The 25,620-nt window shown below is 38.2% G+C and overlaps 11 gene segments (V, D, J or C); 6 read left to right on the forward strand and 5 right to left on the reverse strand.

Annotated features, from left to right (window-relative positions):
* Positions 1-168: 168 nt before the first annotated feature.
* Positions 169-1,724, reverse strand: LOC131988390 (Ig lambda-3 chain C region-like; the record flags this gene model as incomplete). The annotated part of the segment is given in 2 exon segments: positions 169-777; positions 1,586-1,724. Coding segments are annotated over 2 exon segments (462 nt in total), but the record flags the coding sequence as incomplete, so codon positions are not given.
* Positions 1,725-5,045: 3,321 nt separating this feature from the next.
* LOC131988071 (immunoglobulin kappa variable 3-15-like) lies at positions 5,046-5,515 on the forward strand. The segment is given in 2 exon segments: positions 5,046-5,097; positions 5,190-5,515. Coding segments are annotated over 2 exon segments (378 nt in total).
* Positions 5,516-6,798: 1,283 nt separating this feature from the next.
* On the reverse strand, positions 6,799-8,712 carry LOC131988391 (Ig lambda-2 chain C region-like). The segment is given in 3 exon segments: positions 6,799-7,377; positions 8,284-8,419; positions 8,704-8,712. Coding segments are annotated over 3 exon segments (465 nt in total).
* Positions 8,713-9,003: 291 nt separating this feature from the next.
* LOC131988392 (Ig kappa chain V region 3381-like) lies at positions 9,004-9,482 on the forward strand. The segment is given in 2 exon segments: positions 9,004-9,055; positions 9,148-9,482. Coding segments are annotated over 2 exon segments (387 nt in total).
* A 1,737-nt stretch (positions 9,483-11,219) lies between these two features.
* On the forward strand, positions 11,220-11,755 carry LOC131988072 (Ig kappa chain V region 3547-like). The segment is given in 2 exon segments: positions 11,220-11,292; positions 11,448-11,755. Coding segments are annotated over 2 exon segments (357 nt in total).
* Positions 11,756-12,219: 464 nt separating this feature from the next.
* Positions 12,220-13,849, reverse strand: LOC131988393 (Ig lambda-3 chain C region-like). The segment is given in 3 exon segments: positions 12,220-12,822; positions 13,629-13,726; positions 13,839-13,849. Coding segments are annotated over 3 exon segments (432 nt in total).
* Positions 13,850-14,345: 496 nt separating this feature from the next.
* Positions 14,346-14,812, forward strand: LOC131988073 (Ig kappa chain V region 3381-like). The segment is given in 2 exon segments: positions 14,346-14,397; positions 14,490-14,812. Coding segments are annotated over 2 exon segments (375 nt in total).
* Positions 14,813-16,093: 1,281 nt separating this feature from the next.
* On the reverse strand, positions 16,094-18,065 carry LOC131988074 (Ig lambda-2 chain C region-like). The segment is given in 2 exon segments: positions 16,094-16,672; positions 17,577-18,065. A coding segment is annotated over 1 exon segment (312 nt).
* Positions 18,066-18,296: 231 nt separating this feature from the next.
* LOC131988394 (Ig kappa chain V region 3381-like) lies at positions 18,297-18,784 on the forward strand. The segment is given in 2 exon segments: positions 18,297-18,348; positions 18,441-18,784. Coding segments are annotated over 2 exon segments (396 nt in total).
* A 3,572-nt stretch (positions 18,785-22,356) lies between these two features.
* On the reverse strand, positions 22,357-24,062 carry LOC131988395 (Ig lambda-3 chain C region-like; the record flags this gene model as incomplete). The annotated part of the segment is given in 2 exon segments: positions 22,357-23,101; positions 23,912-24,062. Coding segments are annotated over 2 exon segments (474 nt in total), but the record flags the coding sequence as incomplete, so codon positions are not given.
* A 572-nt stretch (positions 24,063-24,634) lies between these two features.
* On the forward strand, positions 24,635-25,258 carry LOC131988396 (Ig kappa chain V region BS-5-like). The segment is given in 3 exon segments: positions 24,635-24,686; positions 24,779-24,954; positions 25,142-25,258. Coding segments are annotated over 3 exon segments (345 nt in total).
* Positions 25,259-25,620: the final 362 nt, after the last annotated feature.

The raw sequence follows: 25,620 nt of genomic DNA on the forward strand, positions 1-25,620 counted from the left end.
AACAGTTTCTATAAAAATAGTTTCACGAAAAAATCTAAAATGACAACAGACCAAAGAGAAAAATCCTGTCTCCTGTACTATCAGCTTTAATATAATATCAGTTATGATACTGAGATGATCAAGACGTTATATTTCATCATGAATATATTATAAAAGAAAAACAAAGACACTGACTCATTATAATCCACAGTTTTATTCAGTGAGAGTTTAATGTTCATGCCACATTTCTGATGAATGAATCGTTTCTCTTGGACTAAAACTAATAAAGTTGATTTTAATGATGATAAAGAAGAACATGCAGAAGATCAGTATGAGAAAGCAACATGCACACTAAAACACTGAGCAGAGAGCTGTGAAACGTGCAGAAATATGTGAAGAGAGGAGATCTGTAGCTTGATGAAGATCTCTATGAAAGAAGCAGCATCATTTCCAGACAGGAAGTGTTGCTGAAGCTCTACTCTGAGCAGCGCTCAGGGTCCAGGCTTTGAGTGACAGGGCTCTGTCCATTCAGACTGGCCTCACAGCTCACTGAGCCCGCCTTCCTCCACTGGTCTGCAGGGAGGATCAGGGTGCTGCTCCAGCTGTAGTGGCCGTCCCTCCCCAGGGCCTCCAGGCTGTGTGACTCCCCTGAGGAGAGGCTGCTGCCCCCCACCTTCCAGCCCAGCCTCCAGGCTGAGGGGAAGCCCCCGCTGGCCAGACACACCAGTGTGGCACTGCCCTGCTGCAGCTGCTCTCTGGAGGGGGGGAGGACGCTCAGGGTGGGCCGCACCACACCCACTGGAGGAGAGAGAGGGGGGAGAAAAGACAGAGGAATGAGAGTGAAGGCTTGGTGAGAAAGAAACATCACATTCTGCTCATTTCTTACATTTCATCAAATCAAACACAAGAAGTCATAAATCACTCAGTATCACACCATCAGACACAGGATTCAAGTGGAAATGCAACTAAAAAGGTTGATTGATAATGATTATTGATGACATCTTCACATGTCTTTCATAATGTGTGACAGAGAATAACTGCTCCCTGTGATGATTTTCTTCTGTTTAAACTGACAGAGCTGAAACTCTCATGTGAATACAGTTCAAACCTTTGTCATCTGTCTCTTTCACTTCCTTTTCACTACATGTCAAATGAACCGTGAACACAAAGAGAAGCTGCTTTTACTGATAAAATCATGTTTGTTTTCAACATGAATCCCCGTTATAAATTTAATTCAATTAATTATTTGATATTTTCAAAATAAAAACAAAATTATAATTCATATTTTTATGATATGAAGTAATAAACAAACATTTTTTTCCTTTTTAAACACATTCAAGGAGGTACAGATTCAAAGTTAGTAATAAAAATATAGGTTTAAAATATTTATATATATTTTCTGTATATTAAAATGTAATTTTACATGCAATACTGAATGAATACTAATCTCTGCAAAGCTTCTTCTCAGATTGTGAGATCAGTTTGATAAAATAAAAAAAAATATCACAAAAATAAAAACACTGAACTTGATCACATTTCATTAAATACTTGATTAAAAAGTTATAATATCTGTCTGTTGTATGAAATAAAAATCTCTGGTACTTACAGTCAACGATGAGTTTGGTTCCTCCACCAAAAGTGTACCACAGTGATACAAACTCATTAAGCGGCCGTACAAAAACCTCCTGCACTGTGAACAAACATCTATCCTCTGAAAACACTCTGTTTTTATCATAAAACTGCAAAAATTGAAATTATTTAATGTACAAAATTATTTAATTCATGTGGTCTAAAAGTTTTTTACAAAATAAAAGATCAATTTTCATCATTATTGTAACTTTTACAGTTGAGACATAAAAACAAACCCGTAAATTTTAATATATTCTAATTTATTTTATATCAGTTGCAAGACTGCAAACAAAATATTTTTAAACAAATGTTTAAAGTTAAATTTAAATGAGAAAAAAAACATTAAAAAGTGAAAAAGCAGTTTCTCATCCCCTATATGTAAATATAGAAAAACAAATATTTACATCATACCAACCACAGTGGACACAAACTGATTCCTAAATCCTCAACTGCACTTCTAATATCAATATTTTCTTGTGTTCCATTAAGATGATAGATGGTGTAAATCCAAGCAGTATTCCTCCTGATTTAGTGTCCCACGTTGGCTTCAGTCTGTTGAGAGCAGAGAAATCATTTCCATAGAGAGGAGGCTTTGCATGGTCAGCTGATCCTCCAGTGAACTGAGAAGGTTTATAGTCCTGTGAGTTCAACACTGCAGGACTCAGATCTGTCAGTCAACACAGCAGAAACCACAACCACCATGACTCTCATCACCATCCTCATCTGGACGCTGGCCTGCTGCTGTTTTACAGGTTCATTCACTCAGCAACATTTCAAACATGATGTGCTGCCTTTTCTCTCATTGATTTCTGCTGATAAATGAAGGATTTGTTTGTGTCTGCAGGATGCAGCGGTCAGGTGACTGTGACTCAGCCTGCAGTAAAGACATCTGCTCCAGGATCCACTGTCACTATCAGCTGTAAGACCAGCCAGGCTGTTTACCACAACTGTGGTGGTTCTCATTGTATGCACTGGTATCAACAGAAAACTGGACAGACTCCAAAGCTCCTCATAAGATCAACAAGCACACGTGAATCAGGAACAGCAGCTCGGTTTAGTGGCAGTGGAAGCAGCTCTGACTTCACTTTGACCATCAGTGGAGTTCAGACTGAAGATGCAGCAGTTTATTACTGTCATATGTCCCACGACAGAAGCGGTGGCCCAGTGTTGACACAGTGATTTGTCGTCGTACAAAAACCTCCCTCAGTCAGACTGCAGAGACACTGAGCTGTTACAGCAGGAACCGACTGCAGCTGCTGAAGAGGAAGAGACTCTGACACAGACCACTGAACACAGAGCTGACAGTCACCTCTACAAGCACTAAGAACTTTATATTAATAGACTCACTTTATGATTTATTAAAGCAATTTAGCTTTAACATTTCATGTAGAAAAACTTACATCTTTCCATGATTCTCAGAACATTTCCATCATGAAGCAAATTTAATTTTTCACTTCAGTATGATTTCCAAAAGATATCTTTATGTCTAAGCAATTTAGCTTTAACCTTTTGATGTAGAAACTTGAATCATTCTATGATTCTCAGCATATTTAAATCATGAAGCAAACTTAGTTTTTCTCGTAGTTCTTCATCAGCATTTTTTCATTTTCATTCGAATGGAAAAGGCAAAGAAACATAATAATTTCTTAGCAACCAAAGATTATAAAAACAAAGCTTCTTTGCAGTTCCTAAAAAGTTTAGTCAAAAAAACTAAATATAAGATGAGACTTTAACTTTCCCATTTTGTGAAAATTCATACCAATATATATATATATATATATATATATATATATATATATATATATATATATATATATACAGAGGACTGTTTCATAAAGATGTCTCTTATTGTGAAAAGCCTGCATTGAATGCACCAAACAAGCCCAAAGACCACAAAGAGACTAAAAACTACAAAGTCATATTTGGTGTTGGGTTATCTTGCTCAATCAAGACAACTTCAAACATACACAAAACCACTTAAAATAAAGTGACCACAAAGAGACACAAAAGACCATAAATAGACTTAAATCTACTTTAAAGAGACAAAAAGCCCTGCAGAGTTCTACAACCACAAAGAGAGAAAACTACAAAGACTCTGAGGATCTTGCTCCTCTAATGGAGGGATGGGGGCCCTATTACATGTCTGTGTCCAGGGGCCCACTGTCTCATCATTCTTCCATGATGTGAATGATTCAAATGAATGTACTTCCTCCTGTTTGACACCAGAGGGCAGTATTCATCTTTATGAAGCAGAAACACACAGACAGCTCTCACTGGCATGTGTGTGTCACCCACAGAAGTTCTACTTTGAATATCTGTCGTGCTTCCCTGCACATCAGGGGCTTTTAAGGCCCCAAGTCTTCTGTCAACTAATACATGATTGAATTATTTTCTCTCAAACACACATATACATCCATAATGAAGATGCTGCTGGTTTTCCTGCTGATAGTGGCAGTCCACATTCAGGGTGAGATTCTGATTGATTTGACTGAACATCAAGTGCCAGCTTTTAGTTAGTTTGGTTTTTACGTTGGAACTGTCCTTTATATAATAAATACAGTAGTAATGTTTTATCTTCTTGCAGGATGGCTGCAGGAGACTCTGACATGCACCACTGCTCACCTTCACAGTCCCCTGAAACACAACCTTACAGAAACCTGATGAAGTTCAGCCCAGTCAAATGTGGAGTGAAACTCAGATATTCATGTCCCTGAGAGTCAGATTCTGTTCCTCTTTACAGCTCCAGATGTTCACTTATCACACAGTCTTCTTCACTGACTGTAAATAAATTAATGCAGCACCCGAAATGAATGCAGAAGACATTTCTCTTCTCTTTAAACACTGAATCTAAAGAACACTATGTGACATAAGCTACTGTGTTGCACATTATGTGCAAACAGGTAGTGCATTATGCATTGTAGATGTATTTCTGAGGTGTGCTATATTACAAGTCCTGATTCAAAAAACATTGGGATGCTTAGTAAAACATAAATCAGACAGAATGTGATGAATTATTTATACTTTGTGAAATATATTTAATTAAATAAACTAGAAGTCTCATAAATGTATAAACTGTCAATCAAACTGTGTCATATGATATTAGAAAAGTTTTCAGATGCGCTTTAAAGGCCCAAATGACACTCAAGATATGATGAACTGTTGCTTTTCTTGTCTCACAAAAACAGCTGTGATTTCAGGGTTTGGGGTGTCAAAGGATGTAATTAATTAATTAAGAAGTAAGATCAGGACACAAGCAGGCAGTCAAACAGGCAGAAGGGTTGGCTTCAGTCTTTTGAGAGCAGAGAAATCATTTCCATAGAGAGGAGGCTTTGCATGGTCAGCTGATCCTCCAGTGAACTGAGAAGGTTTATAGTCCTGTGAGTTCAACACTGCAGGACTCAGATCTGTCAGTCAACACAGCAGAAACCACAACCACCATGACTCTCATCACCATCCTCATCTGGACGCTGGCCTGCTGCTGTTTTACAGGTTCATTCACTCAGCAACATTTCAAACATGATGTGCTGCCTTTTCTCTCATTGATTTCTGCTGATAAATGAAGGATTTGTTTGTGTCTGCAGGATGCAGCGGTCAGGTGACTGTGACTCAGCCTGCAGTAAAGACATCTGCTCCAGGATCCACTGTCACTATCGACTGTAAGACCAGCCAGGCTGTTCACCCCAATTGTGGTGGTGGTCAATGTATGCACTGGTATCAACAGAAATCTGGACAGACTCCAAAGCTTCTAATAAAATTAGTGAGCACACGTGAATCAGGAACAGCAGCTCGGTTTAGTGGCAGTGGAAGCAGCTCTGACTTCACTTTGACCATCAGTGGAGTTCAGACTGAAGATGCAGCAGTTTATTACTGTATGAGTGTACACAATGGCCCAGTGTTCACACAGTGATTTGTCGTCGTACAAAAACCTCCCTCAGTCAGACTGCAGAGACACTGAGCTGTTACAGCAGGAACCGACTGCAGCTGCTGAAGAGGAAGAGACTCTGACACAGACCACTGAACACAGAGCTGACAGTCACCTCTACAAGCACTAACTACATATTCACTCTAATATATTGCACTAATATATTCTCGACTACTTTCATCAAGTTAACAAGAAGCATGTGATACAAATATATAAAATGCTTTAGTGGCATCATGATGAATCTTATACATTAGAAGAAAACTATTTCATACTTTAGACCTCTAACCTTCTGTCCTCAGAATTTAAGGTAGTGAAACATGAAACATGTTTGCATGTTATTTTTATTCCAACGTGTTGATTTTCCACAGAAAGAATTCTCAGTACAGAATTTAGATTGATTTAATGAAATAAAGTATTTACTTAAGTGCTGTATCTATGTATTTTTTTAAGTTAAGTTTTAAATTTAATGTATCTCTTTGTAATTTTTTATGATGAATTCTACTGATTTTGCATACCTACGACTTTACCTTTAGCGCCACATTTTTAGCAAAATGTCTGACAAACATGCTCAGGTATTCATGGTGGACAGAAGACATATTCCAGTCATTTATGTGATCCCCTGACCCTTCTGTTGAGGTAAAAATGTTTTTACACATTCAGTAAAATTTCTCAACATTCATTTGTTAAAATGGCACCAATTTATATTTTTAAAAAAAATGATTATTCCTGCAACAAAATGTTGGTTGATGATTCTCTGTAGTGTCATAACTACGAGCAACACCTTTCCACATTTAAATAAAAATAAAAATGGACTGTAGCTTCAGTCTGTGAGAGTGTCTGTGTGTTGCTCTAAAACGGCACAATTTAGGGGTAATTTTGGTGTTTATAGCTATGTAATAATGACAGTCACCTCAGCATGCAAAAACTTTAATAACTTAATATAAAAAAAAACTTTATCATCTTATAAAATCACATACATAACATATCATGTTCTGTCTATATTTCCTCTCAGCTAAACAGACAAATGTTGCTTGATCACATATTTGAGTCATGATTTCTGACACGTGAAGAATCTCTTTCACGATACTGTTCATGTTTTTTCTTCTTTTCATAAGATCATATTATACTATTATATAATATATCTTCAATTAACAACTTTAAAAGGAGAGTCTTGTCCATCTCAATGATTAATTATCAGGTTTTAATCTTCCACCACAACATTTCATTTCTCACCACTCTTCATAAAAGACCAAACACACCCCATCATGTTATTATTCAGTGAAAGCTTTATTAGCAAAAACACGAGTCATCAACATGACAGTCATGAAGCACAGTCACATCTAGCTGCTGAGCTCCTCACATTACTCTCTAAGTTGTTGTTGTCCAACACTTTACAGCTGTTGTTCTCTGCCACACAAAGCTTTAGTTTCCTCTACAAACATTCAAACTCCTATTGATGAGAGCAGCAGGTGTGTTCCTCCTGCTCCCCACACACAGAGCTGCTGTCCTGGGCTTCAGCCAGCCCCTCTAGCCCTCACACTGGCTCCTGCGGAGGAAGCGGGTCTGGCTGTGGCCATGATGGAGGACCCTGCAGGAGAACAGCTCTCCTTCCATCCAGCGCTCCTGGCTCAGGCTCAGGGTGCTGCTGCTGCTGTAGCGTCCGCTCTTCTCCTCCTCGGAGCTGCTCAGGACCCCCTCTGTCACCTCTGTAGCGTCCACCTCCCAGCTCACCACGGCTCCCTGAGGAGAGTAGCCGCTCAGCAGGCAGACCAGCGTGGCCGAGGCCCCAGAGAGCCGCTCAGAGGAGGGGGGAAGCAGAGAGACTGAGGGCCTGAGCATGGGGCCAGCTGGAGGGGAGAGCAGAGACACACAAGGAGCAGATGAACTTGACTGGAGGACAGACAGCTCAACATGAGACACTTATGAGACATGACAGAGGTCAACACTACTGTGGATGAACTGTGTGCATGATACTGAGATCAGACAGAGGAGAGGAGCCCAGACATGGGAGGAAATGAGGCTTTAACACAGAAAACTACATCATCAAACTTGATGTCATTTAAAGTCATCAATCTTCTTCTGTGGCACTCATCATAAATCACTAATAATTAGACAACATATTGCAACCTGACTAATTTATGTATGTAGCTGAAATATTTAAGAACAAATCTTTGAATTAATTTTTTAATGTCTGTTTCAAAATGTGGCAGTAAATAACTTTTTTATTGAAAAAATGTAACATCTGTATCCAGTGAAAGACTTTGTCATCTGTGAGTTTCACTTCCTTTTCAACACTTTAAACTAACGAACTGTGAAGGCAAACTGCAGCGATACTGGATCTACATATAAACTCACTCGTTTGTTTTAAAGGCATTTTAGATTTAATTTAACAACTGTTTGAATGTAAAAGTAAAAAAAGATGATTAAAATACATTGTTTGTTTAAAGCAATAAAATGTTTCTCATATAAAATATATATCATATTTTGTAGAACACTAATTTAATTGAAAATAAATATTATCAAAATTAAAGTTATTTTCTCTATAATAAGCAATGAAATTATGTAGATTATGACAAGTCAAATCTTTCTTCACAATGAAAATGACAAACTGCGACATCAGTCAAGCCTAATAGATAACAAAAAATATCCACAACAAATAAATTATACAAAATAATTTCAGGTTTTATCACATTGTGTTGTAACATTTAGCATAATCCTAAACGTTGGAGAAATTAGAAATCTCTGGTACTTACAGTGAACGATGAGTTTGGTTCCTCCACCAAAAGTCCACCACAGTGATACAAACTCATTAAGCGGCCGTACAAAAACCTCCTGCACTGTGAACAAACATCTATCCTCTGAAAACACTCTGTTTTTATGATAAAACTGCTAAAATTAAAATGATTTAATGTACAAAACGTTTTAACTCATGGGGCTTGAAATTACTGACAAAATAAAAGATCATTTTTCATCATTATTGTAACTTTTACTGTTGAGACAAAAACAAACCCGTAAATATTTATATATTCTAATTTATTTGATATTAGTTGTAAGACTGCAAACAAAAATGTATTCAAACAAATGTTTACATTTAAATTTAAATGACAAAAAAACATTATTAAGTAAAAAAGCAGTTTCTCATCCCCTATAGGTTAATATAGAAAAATAAATACTGACGTCATACCAACCACAGTGGACACAAACTGATTCCTAAATCCTCAACTGCACTTCTAATATCAATATTTTCTTGTGTTCCATTAAGATGATAGATGGTGTAAATCCAAGCAGTATTCCTCCTGATTTAGTGTCCCACGTTGGCTTCAGTCTGTTGAGAGCAGAGAAATCATTTCCATAGAGAGGAGGCTTTGCATGGTCAGCTGATCCTCCAGTGAACTGAGAAGGTTTATAGTCCTGTGAGTTCAACACTGCAGGACTCAGATCTGTCAGTCAACACAGCAGAAACCACAACCACCATGACTCTCATCACCATCCTCATCTGGACGCTGGCCTGCTGCTGTTTTACAGGTTCATTCACTCAGCAACATTTCAAACATGATGTGCTGCCTTTTCTCTCATTGATTTCTGCTGATAAATGAAGGATTTGTTTGTGTCTGCAGGATGCAGCGGTCAGGTGACTGTGACTCAGCCTGCATTAAAGACATCTGCTCCAGGATCCACTGTCACTATCAGCTGTAAGACCAGCCAGGCTGTTTACAGATGGTCTGATGGCAATGAGGGTATGCACTGGTATCAACAGAAATCTGGACAGACTCCAAAGCTTCTAATAAAATTAGTGAGCACACGTGAATCAGGAACAGCAGCTCGGTTTAGTGGCAGTGGAAGCAGCTCTGACTTCACTTTGACCATCAGTGGAGTTCAGACTGAAGATGCAGCAGTTTATTACTGTTATATGTCCCACGACACAAGTTTTAATGGTGTGTTCACACAGTGATTTGTCGTGGTACAAAAACCTCCCTCAGTCAGACTGCAGAGACACTGAGCTGTTACAGCAGGAACCGACTGCAGCTGCTGAAGAGGAAGAGACTCTGACACAGACCACTGAACACAGAGCTGACAGTCACCTCTACAAGCACTAATAACTTTATATTAATAAATATACTGACTTTATGATTTATTCAAGCAATTTAGCCATAAGCTTTTCATGTAGAAAATCTTCAATCATTCTATGATTCTCAGCACATTTCCATCATGAAGCAAATTTAGTTCCTCACATAGTTCTTCTTGAGTATTTTTCCATTTTCAATGGAAAAGACAGTCAAAGAAATATCATCATCGCTTACAGTTTTTCTCGATTGCTAAGACACATTTCTTGAAAGCTGCTCTCCTTTTCTCTAAACTGTGAACACAAAACCCAATTTTCAAGCTACATTCACAAAACCTCAGACTCTTCTTGCAAAACCAAACTTTCACCTCAAAACAGTTCAATCTGTGCTCAAAACTGAACTATGTTGTCAAATCGTGCCCTGAGTCAATCAAAATTAAAAACACTACTGAGCAGTCACTGAACACTACATAGAAAAATAGAAAACACAATGCTCAGGACATGAAGCTGGAGAAATACATGTTCATTGTTCACTGTAGGCTAAATGCATGTTGCAAAAAATATACATGAAATACTAGGTCTACAAACAGACCAACCCTCCATTACAGTACTACAGTACATTGGTACAGTGATGTACTGACATATACATATTTACTTACAGTATACTGTGATACAGTATATCGTATGTCACACAGTAATTGCTGTCAACATTTACATACTGTACTATAATGTCAAAAAAGGTAATTACCTGTTCTCTTCTCTAAATCTTCAGATTATGGTGGACACAGTGAATCTACTGATGTTTGGTTGTACCCTTTGTCCCGCCTCCCTCATGCTCATACCATGGACAAGAACATGGTCAATCACAGAAGCTCCGATTTCATCAGATATTACTGTTCTTTGTCTTCTCTGACCTCCTCAACCTCCTCTCACACGAACTCTTCCTCTCAGATTTCTTTCCATTGTAGGGCCTCACAAACCAGCTCTCTGAACTGCCTTATATGTTCCCTCACACCATCAGCCACAAGTGTGATCTATTTTGAGTTGTTGTGTTCAAGTGGTGACACTGGTGCTTTAATTATGTTTGACTTTTGTCACCTGTGCTCACCATTATGCAGCACGGTGCATCACAATGAAAATGTGTTGGTAAGTTGTGTCTAAACATGTGAAAAGTGCTTATGGTTTTGCCAAAAGAGTGATTGATTCAATCAGTGGGTTCAGGCAACTGAGCATTTGGTTCAGACAATAGGGTTTAGTGTTTTAGCAATTGAGAAAAACTGTAAAGTGAAGGAGCGAATCCAAAATCAATCTCATGTCAGTATGAAGTTGTTGTGAACCTGGACAGCCAGCAGAGGGCAGCCTGCAGCTATTTATGAGCACAAAGGCCTTTTGGGAAACTTTGTTCAGACAGAAACAGCAGAGAGACGAGGAACAGAAAGTCAAAAGTTTCTCCATGTTCTTCATCAGTCCACAGGGAGATGTAGCCTCTACTTACTCCACCTCATCTCTCCCTTTCTGTTTCACAAGGACAGCTGGCCACTAAAGTATGTTTGCATGATTTGATGCTTCACTGCTCCTCAGAGTTTTAAGTTCTTCTGTCACACAGAGTCTGAACTGTTTTCATGCACTCACACTGAAAACTGCATCAGGATGATGTTTCCAGTGACTCTGATTGTCATGTTGGGTTTTCTGACTCAGGGTGAGAGACTGAAAATGGATCAGACATTTTAGGAGAATTTCTTGTGTGGTGCAGTTTCTGTTTTCATCTTTCTGCTTTTATACTTTAAACTGCTGTCACATGTTGTTGGAGTTCAAACATTTCTTCTCAAGGTCACATTTCATTTCTCATTTCAGAGTCTTCTGCCAACAACTTTCTGACTCAGACTGACAAATCCAAGTCTGTTAGTCTCGGAGGGACTGTGACCATCAGCGCCACAGGGAGTTCAAATATTGGGGCTGATCTCAGTTGGTACCTTCAGAAACCTGGACAGGCTCCCAAACTTCTTATATATTCTGCAACAAGCCTGTTCTCAGGAACTCCGTCTCGATTCAGTGGCAGCAGATCTGGTTCTCAGTACACTTTAACCATCAGTGGTGTTCAGGATGAAGATGTTGCAGATTATTACTGTCTAGGTGCTCATGGTGGAGTGTTCACACAGTGATTTGTAGCCGTACAAAAACCTCCCTCAGTGTGACTGAAGTGAAACGGCCTGCTGCAGGTGCAGAGGGTTGGTGAAGAGACTGTGATGAGGATAACTGGTCCAGTGAACACAACACAAGAGTCATCAAGCAGAACCACAAAGAATCTAAATAAAACTGAAACACACTCACACACGATCTCCCACAAACAGTTTTAAACTTATATTCTTGTCAGTTTATTCAGTCTCTTTATGAGTAGGCTGGGAAAGTTAAATTCATGCTACACTACAGCCACTGATATTAAATATGTTTAAAAGTTTCTATGAAAAATAGTTTCACGAAAAAATCTGAAATTACAACAGACCAAAGAGAAAAATCCTGTCTCCTGTACTATCAGCTTTAATATAATATCAGTTATGATACTGAGATGATCAAGACGTTATATTTCATCATGAATATATTATAAAAGAAAAACAAAGACACTGACTCATTATAATCCACAGTTTTATTCACTGATAGTTTAATGTTCATGCCACATTTCTGATGAATGAATCGTTTCTCTTGGACTAAAACTAATAAAGTTGATTTTAACGATGATAAAGAAGAACATGCAGAAGATCAGTATGAGAAAGCAACATGCACACTAAAACACTGAGCAGAGAGCTGTGAAACGTGCAGAAATATGTGAAGAGAGGAGATCTGTAGCTTGATGAAGATCTCTATGAAAGAAGCAGCATCATTTCCAGACAGGAAGTGTTGCTGAAGCTCTACTCTGAGCAGCGCTCAGGGTCCAGGCTTTGAGTGACAGGGCTCTGTCCATTCAGACTGGCCTCACAGCTCACTGAGCCCGCCTTCCTCCACTGGTCTGCAGGGAGGATCAGGGTGCTGCTCCAGCTGTAGTGGCCGTCCCTCCCCAGGGCCTCCAGGCTGTGTGACTCCCCTGAGGAGAGGCTGCTGCCCCCCACCTTCCAGCCCAGCCTCCAGGCTGAGGGGAAGCCCCCGCTGGCCAGACACACCAGTGTGGCACTGCCCTGCTGCAGCTGCTCTCTGGAGGGGGGGAGGACGCTCAGGGTGGGCCGCACCACACCCACTGGAGGAGAGAGAGGGGGGAGAAAAGACAGAGGAATGAGAGTGAAGGCTTGGTGAGAAAGAAACATCACATTCTGCTCATTTCTTACATTTCATCAAATCAAACAGAAGAAGTCATAAATCACTCAGTATCACACCATCAGACACAGGATTCAAGTGGAAATGCAACTAAAAAGGTTGATTGATGATGATTATTGATGACATCTTCACATGTCTTTCATAATGTGTGACAGAGAATAACTGCTCCCTGTGATGATTTTCTTCTGTTTAAACTGACAGAGCTGAAACTCTCATGTGAATACAGTTAAAACCTTTGTCATCTGTCTCTTTCACTTCCTTTTCACTACATGTCAAATGAACCGTGAACACAAAGAGAAGCTGCTTTTACTGATAAAATCATGTTTGTGTTTAACATGAATCCACATTACATTGACTTTAAGTAATTATTTAACACTTTCAAGATAAATAACCAAAAATTATAATACATGATTTTATGATTGAAGTCTTAATTGACCAAATTCTCCTTTTAAACATATTCCAGAACTTACAAATTCAAAGTTATTAATAAATATATAGCATCGAAACATTTATATATATTTACTGTATATTAAATTGTAACTTAACATGCAATACTGGATCAATATTAATCTCTGCAAAGCTTCTTCTCGGACTGTGAGATCAGTTTGGTAAAATAACAAAAAATATCACAAAAATAAAAACACTGAACTTGATCACATTTCATTAAATACTTGATTAAAACGTTATAGTATCTGTTTGTTGTATTAAATAAAAATCTCTGGTACTTACAGTCAACGATGAGTTTGGTTCCTCCACCAAAAGTGTACCACAGTGATACAAACTCATTAAGCGGCCGTACAAAAACCTCCTGCACTGTGAACAAACATCTATCCTCTAAAAAACACTGTTTTTATCATAAAACTGCAAAGATAAAAATGATTTAATATACAAAATGATTTAACTCATGTAGCCTGAAATTGCTGACAAAATTAAAGATACATTTTCATCATTATTGTAACTTTTACAGTTGAGACATAAAACAAACCCGTAAAATATTTTCATTTTCCAATTTATTTTATATCAGTTGTAAACTGCAAACAACTATGTTCAAACAAATGTTTAAATTTAAATTTAAATGAGAAAAACCTTTAAAAAGCGAAAAAGCAGTTTCTCATCCCCTATAGGTAAATATAGAAGAATAAATATTGACATCATACCAACCACAGTGGACACAAACTGATTCCTAAATCCTCAACTGCACTTCTAATATCAATATTTTCTAGTGTTCCATTAAGATGATAGATGGTGTAAATCCAAGCAGTATTCCTCCTGATTTAGTGTCCCACGTTGGCTTCAGTCTGTTGAGAGCAGAGAAATCATTTCCATAGAGAGGAGGCTTTGCATGGTCAGCTGATCCTCCAGTGAACTGAGAAGGTTTATAGTCCTGTGAGTTCAACACTGCAGGACTCAGATCTGTCAGTCAACACAGCAGAAACCACAACCACCATGACTCTCATCACCATCCTCATCTGGACGCTGGCCTGCTGCTGTTTTACAGGTTCATTCACTCAGCAACATTTCAAACATGATGTGCTGCCTTTTCTCTCATTGATTTCTGCTGATAAATGAAGGATTTGTTTGTGTCTGCAGGATGCAGCGGTCAGGTGACTGTGACTCAGCCTGCAGTAAAGACATCTGCTCCAGGATCCACTGTCACTATCAGCTGTAAGACCAGCCAGGATGTTGGATTGTGTAGTGGTGATCCATGTATGTCCTGGTTTCAACAGAAATCTGGACAGCCTCCAAAGCTTCTAATCTTTCGTGGAAGTACACGTCATTCAGGAACAGCAGCTCGGTTTAGTGGCAGTGGAAGCAGCTCTGACTTCACTTTGACCATCAGTGGAGTTCAGACTGAAGATGCAGCAGTTTATTACTGTATGAGTGTACACAATGGCCCAGTGTTCACACAGTGATTTGTCGTCGTACAAAAACCTCCCTCAGTCAGACTGCAGAGACACTGAGCTGTTACAGCAGGAACCGACTGCAGCTGCTGAAGAGGAAGAGACTCTGACACAGACCACTGAACACAGAGCTGACAGTCACCTCTACAAGCACTAACTACATATTCACTCTAATATATTGCACTAATATATTCTCGACTACTTTCATCAAGTTAACAAGAAGCATGTGATACAAATATATAAAATGCTTTAGTGGCATCATGATGAATCTTATACATTAGAAGAAAACTATTTCATACTTTAGACCTCTAACCTTCTGTCCTCAGAATTTAAGGTAGTGAAACATGAAACATGTTTGCATGTTATTTTTATTCCAACGTGTTGATTTTCCACAGAAAGAATTCTCAGTACAGAATTTAGATTGATTTAATGAAATAAAGTATTTACTTAAGTGCTGTATCTATGTATTTTTTTAAGTTAAGTTTTAAATTTAATGTATCTCTTTGTAATTTTTGATGATGAATTCTACTGATTTTGCATACCTACGACTTTACCTTTAGCGCCACATTTTTAGCAAAATGTCTGACAAACATGCTCAGGTATTCATGGTGGACAGAAGACATATTCCAGTCATTTATGTGATCCCCTGACCCTTCTGTTGAGGTAAAAATGTTTTTACACATTCAGTAAAATTTCTCAACATTCATTTGTTAAAATGGCACCAATTTATATTTTTAAAAAAAATGATTATTCCTGCAACAAAATGTTGGTTGATGATTCTCTGTAGTGTCATAACTACGAGCAACACCTTTCCACATTTAAATAAAAATAAAAATGGACTGTAGCTTCAGTCTGTGAGAGTGTCTGTGTGTTGCTCTAAAACGGCACAATTTAGGGGTAATTTTGGTGTTTATAGCTACGTAATAATGACAGTCACCTCAACATGCAAAAACTTTAATAACTTAATATAAAAAAAAACTTTATCATCTTATAAAATCACATACATAACATATCATGTTCTGTCTATATTTCCTCTCAGCTAAACAGACAAATGTTGCTTGATCACATATTTGAGTCATGATTTCTGACACGTGAAGAATCTCTTTCACGATACTGTTCATGTTTTTTCTTCTTTTCATAAGATCATATTATACTATTATATAATATATCTTCAATTAACAACTTTAAAAGGAGAGTCTTGTCCATCTCAATGATTAATTATCAGGTTTTAATCTTCCACCACAACATTTCATTTCTCACCACTCTTCATAAAAGACCAAACACTTCATCATGTTATTATTCAGTGAAAGCTTTATTAGCAAAAACACGAGTCATCAACATGACAGTCATGAAGCACAGTCACATCTAGCTGCTGAGCTCCTCACATTACTCTCTAAGTTGTTGTTGTCCAACACTTTACAGCTGTTGTTCTCTGCCACACAAAGCTTTAGTTTCCTCTACAAACATTCAAACTCCTATTGATGAGAGCAGCAGGTGTGTTCCTCCTGCTCCCCACACACAGAGCTGCTGTCCTGGGCTTCAGCCAGCCCCTCTAGCCCTCACACTGGCTCCTGCGGAGGGAGCGGGTCTGGCTGTGGCCATGATGGAGGACCCTGCAGGAGAACAGCTCTCCTTCCATCCAGCGCTCCTGGCTCAGGCTCAGGGTGCTGCTGCTGCTGTAGCGTCCGCTCTTCTCCTCCTCGGAGCTGCTCAGGACCCCCTCTGTCACCTCTGTAGCGTCCACCTCCCAGCTCACCACGGCTCCCTGAGGAGAGTAGCCGCTCAGCAGGCAGACCAGCGTGGCCGAGGCCCCAGAGAGCCGCTCAGAGGAGGGGGGAAGCAGAGAGACTGAGGGCCTGAGCATGGGGCCAGCTGGAGGGGAGAGCAGAGACACACAAGGAGCAGATGAACTTGACTGGAGGACAGACAGCTCAACATGAGACACTTATGAGACATGACAGAGGTCAACACTACTGTGGATGAACTGTGTGCATGATACTGAGATCAGACAGAGGAGAGGAGCCCAGACATGGGAGGAAATGAGGCTTTAACACAGAAAACTACATCATCAAACTTGATGTCATTTAAAGTCATCAATCTTCTTCTGTGGCACTCATCATCAATCACTAATAATTAGACAACATATTGCACCCTGACTAATTTTTGAATGTAGCTAAAATATGAAATAACTAACCTTTGAATACATTTTTAATATCTGCTTCAAAATGTGGCAGTAAATAACTTTTTATTGAAAAAATGTAACATCTGTATCCAGTGAAAGACTTTGTCATCTGTGAGTTTCACTTCCTTTTCACCACTTTAAACTAACGAACTGTGAAGGCAAACTGCAGCGATACTGGATCTACATATAAACTCACTCGTTTGTTTTAAGGGCATTTTAGATTTAATTTAACAACTGTTTGAATGTAAAAGTTAAAAAAGCTGATTAAAATACATTGTTTGTTTAAAGCCATAAAATGTTTCTCAGATAAAATATATATCATATTTTGTAGAACACTAATTTAATTGAAAATAAATATTATCAAAATTAAAGTTATTTTCTCTATAATAAGCAATGAAATTATGTAGATTATGACAAGTCAAATCTTTCTTCACAATGAAAATGACAAACTGCGACATCAGTCAAGCCTAATAGATAACAAAAAATATCCACAACAAATAAATTATACAAAATAATTTCAGGTTTTATCACATTGTGTTGTAACATTTAGCATAATCCTAAACGTTGGAGAAATTAGAAATCTCTGGTACTTACAGTGAACGATGAGTTTGGTTCCTCCACCAAAAGTCCACCACAGTGATACAAACTCATTAAGCGGCCGTACAAAAACCTCCTGCACTGTGAACAAACATCTATCCTCTGAAAACACTCTGTTTTTATGATAAAACTGCTAAAATTAAAATGATTTAATGTACAAAACGTTTTAACTCATGGGGCTTGAAATTACTGACAAAATAAAAGATCATTTTTCATCATTATTGTAACTTTTACTGTTGAGACAAAAACAAACCCGTAAATATTTATATATTCTAATTTATTTGATATTAGTTGTAAGACTGCAAACAAAAATGTATTCAAACAAATGTTTACATTTAAATTTAAATGACAAAAAAACATTATTAAGTAAAAAAGCAGTTTCTCATCCCCTATAGGTTAATATAGAAAAATAAATACTGACGTCATACCAACCACAGTGGACACAAACTGATTCCTAAATCCTCAACTGCACTTCTAATATCAATATTTTCTTGTGTTCCATTAAGATGATAGATGGTGTAAATCCAAGCAGTATTCCTCCTGATTTAGTGTCCCACGTTGGCTTCAGTCTGTTGAGAGCAGAGAAATCATTTCCATAGAGAGGAGGCTTTGCATGGTCAGCTGATCCTCCAGTGAACTGAGAAGGTTTATAGTCCTGTGAGTTCAACACTGCAGGACTCAGATCTGTCAGTCAACACAGCAGAAACCACAACCACCATGACTCTCATCACCATCCTCATCTGGACGCTGGCCTGCTGCTGTTTTACAGGTTCATTCACTCAGCAACATTTCAAACATGATGTGCTGCCTTTTCTCTCATTGATTTCTGCTGATAAATGAAGGATTTGTTTGTGTCTGCAGGATGCAGCGGTCAGGTGACTGTGACTCAGCCTGCAGTAAAGACATCTGCTCCAGGATCCGCTGTCACTATCAGCTGTAAGACCATCCAGGATGTAGGAGATTGGTGTGGTGATGATGGTGATGAGACTTGTTTGTCCTGGTATCAGCAGAAATCTGGACAGTCTCCAAAGCTTCTAATAAAATTAGTGAGCACACGTGAATCAGGAACAGCAGCTCGGTTTAGTGGCAGTGGAAGCAGCTCTGACTTCACTTTGACCATCAGTGGAGTTCAGACTGAAGATGCAGCAGTTTATTACTGTAAGAGTTTCCATGTAATAAACGGTGCCTATGTGTTCACACAGTGATTTGTCGTCGTACAAAAACCTCCCTCAGTCAGACTGCAGAGACACTGAGCTGTTACAGCAGGAACCGACTGCAGCTGCTGAAGAGGAAGAGACTCTGACACAGACCACTGAACACAGAGCTGACAGTCACCTCTACAAGTACTAATAACTTAATTAATAAATAGATATATATCTGGGCGGTAATTTAGCAAAAACCTTTTAATGCAGAAAAAACAGAAATCATTCCATGGTGCTCAGGACATTTCAGTCATGGAGCAAATGTAGTTTTTTCCATGTAGTTCTTCTTCTGTATTTTTCCATTTTCATTAGAAAGTAAAAGAAATATTATCATCACTGAATAACCAGAGATGATCAAAAGCTGGTAGACTAGTATCTCTAAAACTGACACTCTCCATCAACAAATATAAATAAGACTTCACTTAACTTTCAGTCCTCACAGCAGCTTAAGGTACATGTTGAAAATATATAAAGATATACACATCAAGAAAATAAAACATTTTGTTCATACATAAATATACAGACATTACATACACATTATATACGTAAGGTACATACATGACTGTTATTGACTGTTATTGTTCATATTGCATATTTTTAAGAGTCATTTTGCATTGCACAGATAATACACATCAGTGTAAACTAATAAAATAAAATAAAATAAAAATATGTTAAAATATATGTGTGTATATATATACTCAAAGGTAGTGTGTGAAGTGACATGGTGATATGATCAGTGCTACATGATGTAAAGAAGAGAAGAGAGTGTAAGAGCTGCTGTAACTAGCTGACACTCACACTGCTCCATCTTGAAATACTATTATTATAACAATGAAATCCTTTAAAAAGAGTAAAATCACTTGAAATTATTCCAGTTAATTTCTGAACACTGTCTACAGATTAAAATTATTTGGCAAGCTGACAATTGGAAATTTGCAAGTTGCAATTGTGATTTTATTCATACAGAGTCCTGATAGATTAACTGGCAGAGAGAATGATTCTGAATGAACGCGAGCAGTCAAGATGGAGAAGGACCCCGAAGATAGGGAAACCTATGCATTTTATGCCTGAAGAACAGCCTCGGCCCTTCCCCAGGGTTTGTGGTGTCCTGCAGTAATTGCATTTAGTTACATAATTAAGTCTTTACATCACAATTTAAAACACAAAGAGGACCTTGATCTAGTGGCAGGAAGGGGGAGGGATATTGGCATCTCAAGTGGCTTAGATTGAAATTATTATATTCACATATACTTATGCAGATTTATTTTACTTTTTTTTTTCTTCTTCTTCATTTCTACCCTCAGAGGACTTCATAAAGATGTCTCTTATTGTGAAAAGCCTGTCTTGAATGCACCAAACAAACTGAACCAGGATCAGTCTGTTTATCAAGACAAAAGTTCTCAGAGTGACATGTTTGGTTCTTCTTTTAGCACAAAGAGTGAAATCTCTTTACAAACTTAAACTGTGCAGATAATCCATTAAAACTACTGAATAGAGAGACAGCATTGACTCCCAATAAAGGCCTGAAAACCTTTTGAGGATTGAACAACAACTTTAAATGAAGACATAATGAAGCATGGGAAGTTTCCCAGCATGTAGGGCAGCCTGTGGGGACCTGCGTCATGTTTTCTCCACTGGAAGGCTGAACTACAGGACACTTTATTATATTTTATCTGCCACAGGAGCATCCACATCAGATAAGCTTGTTGTGATTGACTGCAAGCAAAACAATACAAATAGTTATTTTTTATAACCTGGATATAAAAAAGATCAAATGCAGGTTTTGCAGATTTAATCTAAGAAGGTTTGATTCTACTTGGTTCTGTTTTATTTTGCTCAATAAGAGTTCTGATACCCTGCCCTAATAATGACAACAAGGTGACACAAAACAACCACAAAGAGACACAAAACTACAAAGTCCTTCTTGTTGCTGGGTTATCTTGGTCAATAAAGATATTAATGCACAGTTCTAATAATGACCACAAGGTGACACAAAACAACTTCAAACATTCACAAAACCACTTAATAAAGAAATAAAGTGTCCACGAAGAGACACAAAAGACCATATCTTCGATCTTGCTCCTCTAATGGAGGGATGGGGGCCCTATTACATGTCTGTGTCCAGGGGCCCACTGTCTCATCATTCTTCCATGATGTGAATGATTCAAATGAATGTACTTCCTCCTGTTTGACACCAGAGGGCAGTATTCATCTTTATGAAGCAGAAACACACAGACAGCTCTCACTGGCATGTGTGTGTCACCCACAGAAGTTCTACTTTGAATATCTGTCGTGCTTCCCTGCACATCAGGGGCTTTTAAGGCCCCAAGTCTTCTGTCAACTAATACATGATTGAATTATTTTCTCTCAAACACACATATACATCCATAATGAAGATGCTGCTGGTTTTCCTGCTGATAGTGGCAGTCCACATTCAGGGTGAGATTCTGATTGATTTGACTGAACATCAAGTGCCAGCTTTTAGTTAGTTTGGTTTTTACGTTGGAACTGTCCTTTATATAATAAATACAGTAGTAATGTTTTATCTTCTTGCAGGATGGCTGCAGGAGACTCTGACATGCACCACTGCTCACCTTCACAGTCCCTGAAACACAACCTTACAGAAACCTGATGAAGTTCAGCCCAGTCAAATGTGGAGTGAAACTCAGATATTCATGTCCCTGAGAGTCAGATTCTGTTCCTCTTTACAGCTCCAGATGTTCACTTATCACACAGTCTTCTTCACTAACTAGAAATAAATTAATGCAGCGCCCGAAATGAATGCAGAAGACATTTCTCTTCTCTTTAAACACTGAATCTAAAGAACACTATGTGACATAAGCTACTGTGTTGCACATTATGAGCAAACAGGTAGTGCATTGTGCATTGTAGATGTATTTCTGAGGTGTGCTATATTACAAGTCCTGATTCCAAAAAAGTTGGGATGCTTAGTAAAACATAAATTAAACATATTTGGATGTATTGCTTATCATCTGTGACACATGTTTAATTGAAAATTGTACAGAGAAAATATATTTGAATTTTTCCTAATCAACCAGCCAGCAGGTAAGTGTAGGGGTAGGGTTAGACCAAAACACTGTTTGTTTTTTTAACTGTAGTTTAAGTTGTGTTTTAGCCACATGCTAAACAAGCACAAATAGAGAAACAAGAAGATGTAACCATTAAAATTAAGTATTATATATGTATTTTTGGCCTTACACTTCTTCTGTTATAAGCTTTGGCTCAGATTGTGTTTTTGTCTGATCCTAACCCTTCTCCTGTTCCTAAACCTGCAGCTTTAAGAGGTTAAACGTCCAGACTTTTCAGTTGTGTTTTCAAGTTTTCAGATGAGATTTAAAGGCCCAAATGATACTCAAGATATGAACTGTTGCTTCTTTTCTGTTTCACAACAACAGGTGTGTTTTTGTTTCAAACATTTAGAATGCATGGTAGATTTCAGGTTTCAGGTAGGCAAAATCTATAGTATATCCTGATATATATTTATGTTATTAGGAACATAGAAGACCAGAGCATTAAGATAACACACTGAGGTTAGATGGCTTCATGTCTGCTGCTCCCTTATGTCTGTTGTTCTGTCATCTTAATAAATGTAACGCCTGGATCCAGATCATCAGGATACAAAATATTGTGTTCAGTGTTGATCCATTTGCCAGCAGGGTGAACCTTACACCTTTTACAAAACACAAAGACACCGACTCATTATAATCCACAGTTTTATTCAGTGAGAGTTTAATGTTCATGCCACATTTCTGATGAATGAATCGTTTCTCTTGGACTAAAACTAATAAAGTTGATTTTAACGATGATAAAAAAGAACATGCAGAAGATCAGTATGAGAAAGCAACATGCACACTAAAACACTGAGCAGAGAGCTGTGAAACGTGCAGAAATATGTGAAGAGAGGAGATCTGTAGCTTGATGAAGATCTCTATGAAAGAAGCAGCATCATTTCCAGACAGGAAGTGTTGCTGAAGCTCTACTCTGAGCAGCGCTCAGGGTCCAGGCTTTGAGTGACAGGGCTCTGTCCATTCAGACTGGCCTCACAGCTCACTGAGCCCGCCTTCCTCCACTGGTCTGCAGGGAGGATCAGGGTGCTGCTCCAGCTGTAGTGGCCGTCCCTCCCCAGGGCCTCCAGGCTGTGTGACTCCCCTGAGGAGAGGCTGCTGCCCCCCACCTTCCAGCCCAGCCTCCAGGCTGAGGGGAAGCCCCCGCTGGCCAGACACACCAGTGTGGCACTGCCCTGCTGCAGCTGCTCTCTGGAGGGGGGGAGGACGCTCAGGGTGGGCCGCACCACACCCACTGGAGGAGAGAGAGGGGGGAGAAAAGACAGAGGAATGAGAGTGAAGGCTTGGTGAGAAAGAAACATCACATTCTGCTCATTTCTTACATTTCATCAAATCAAACACAAGAAGTCATAAATCACTCAGTATCACACCATCAGACACAGGATTCAAGTGGAAATGCAACTAAAAAGGTTGATTGATGATGATTATTGATGACATCTTCACATGTCTTTCATAATGTGTGACAGAGAATAACTGCTCCCTGTGATGATTTTCTTCTGTTTCAACTGACAGAGCTGAAACTCTCATGTGAATACAGTTAAAACCTTTGTCATCTGTCTCTTTCACTTCCTTTTCACTACATGTCAAATGAACCGTGAACACAAAGAGAAGCTGCTTTTACTGATAAAATCATGTTTGTTTTCAACATGAATCCCCGTTATAAATTTAATTCAATTAATTATTTGATGTTTTCAAAATAAAAAACAAAATCATAATACATATTTTTATGATTTGAAGTATTAAATAAACATGTTTTCCTTTTTAAACACATTCAAGAATGTACAAATTCAAAGTAAGTAATAAAAGTATAGCTTTAAAATATTTATATATATTTCCTTTATATTAAAATGCTTTTCTTTACATGCAATACTGAATGAATACTAATCTCTGCAAAGCTTCTTCTCAGACTGTAAGATCAGTTTGATAAAATAACAAAAAATATCACAAAAATAAAAACACTGAACTTGATCACATTTCATTAAGTACTTGATTAAAACGTTATACTATCTGTTTGTTGTATTAAATAAAAATCTCTGGTACTTACAGTCAACGATGAGTTTGGTTCCTCCACCAAAAGTCCTCCACAGTGATACAAACTCATTAAGCGGCCGTACAAAAACCTCCTGCACTGTGGACAAACATCTATCCTCTGAAAACACTCTGTTTTTATGATAAAACTGAATAATTTTAAATATTTAATGTACAAAATGATTTAATTCATGTGGCCTGAAAGTTATTTAGAAAATAAAAGATCATTTTTCATCATTATTGTAACTTTTACAGTTGAGACATAAAAAGAACCCCGTAAAATATTTATATACTGTAATTTATTATATATCAGTTGTAAGAATGCAAATAAATATATGTTCAAACAAATGTTTACATTTAAATTTAAATGAGAAAAAGCATTAAAAAGTTAAAAAAGCAGTTTCTCATCCCCTTTAGGTAAATATAGAAGAATAAATATTGACATCATACCAACCACAGTGGACACAAACTGTTTCCTAAATCCTCAACTGCACTTCTAATAACAATATTTTCTTGTGTTCCATTAAGATGATAGATGGTGTAAATCCAAGCAGTATTCCTCCTGATTTAGTGTCCCACGTTGGCTTCAGTCTGTTGAGAGCAGAGAAATCATTTCCATAGAGAGGAGGCTTTGCATGGTCAGCTGATCCTCCAGTGAACTGAGAAGGTTTATAGTCCTGTGAGTTCAACACTGCAGGACTCAGATCTGTCAGTCAACACAGCAGAAACCACAACCACCATGACTCTCATCACCATCCTCATCTGGACGCTGGCCTGCTGCTGTTTTACAGGTTCATTCACTCAGCAACATTTCAAACATGATGTGCTGCCTTTTCTCTCATTGATTTCTGCTGATAAATGAAGGATTTGTTTGTGTCTGCAGGATGCAGCGGTCAGGTGACTGTGACTCAGCCTGCAGTAAAGACATCTGCTCCAGGGTCCACTGTCACTATCAGCTGTAAGACCAGCCGGGCTGTTTACAGAAATGGTGATGGATCTGAAGATATGTTCTGGTACCAGCAGAAATCTGGACAGCCTCCAAAGCTTCTGATAAAATTAGTGAGCAGACGTGAATCAGGAACAGCAGCTCGGTTTAGTGGCAGTGGAAGCAGCTCTGACTTCACTTTGACCATCAGTGGAGTTCAGACTGAAGATGCAGCAGTTTATTACTGTCATATGTCCCACGACAGAAGCGGTGCTGAAGTGTTCACACAGTGATTTGTCGTCGTACAAAAACCTCCCTCAGTCAGACTGCAGAGACACTGAGCTGTTACAGCAGGAACCGACTGCAGCTGCTGAAGAGGAAGAGACTCTGACACAGACCACTGAACACAGAGCTGACAGTCACCTCTACAAGCACTAATAACTTTTTAGCAATAAACAGTCTCATTTTATGATTTATTTTAGCAATTTAGCTTAAGCCTTTTAATGTAGAAACTTCAATCATTCTATAATTCTCAGCACATTTCAATCATGAAGCAAACTTAGTTTTTCATGTAGTTCTTCATCAGTATTTTTTTTATTTTCATTCGAATGGAAAAGGTAAAGAAATATAATCATTTCTTTTTTGTGATCAATTTTTATTGTTTTTTCCATTTAGTTTATATCAAGCGAACAAGCAGGTGTGGCAAGCATCAATTCGGCAATAATAGCAACAGCAACAAAGAAGATAAAATGGTCCTGTAGCATAACAAACTAACAATAAGTAACTAAATAACAATGGCA

The sequence above is a fragment of the Centropristis striata genome, chromosome 16 (assembly GCF_030273125.1).
Source record: "Centropristis striata isolate RG_2023a ecotype Rhode Island chromosome 16, C.striata_1.0, whole genome shotgun sequence".
Lineage (NCBI taxonomy): Eukaryota > Metazoa > Chordata > Actinopteri > Perciformes > Serranidae > Centropristis > Centropristis striata.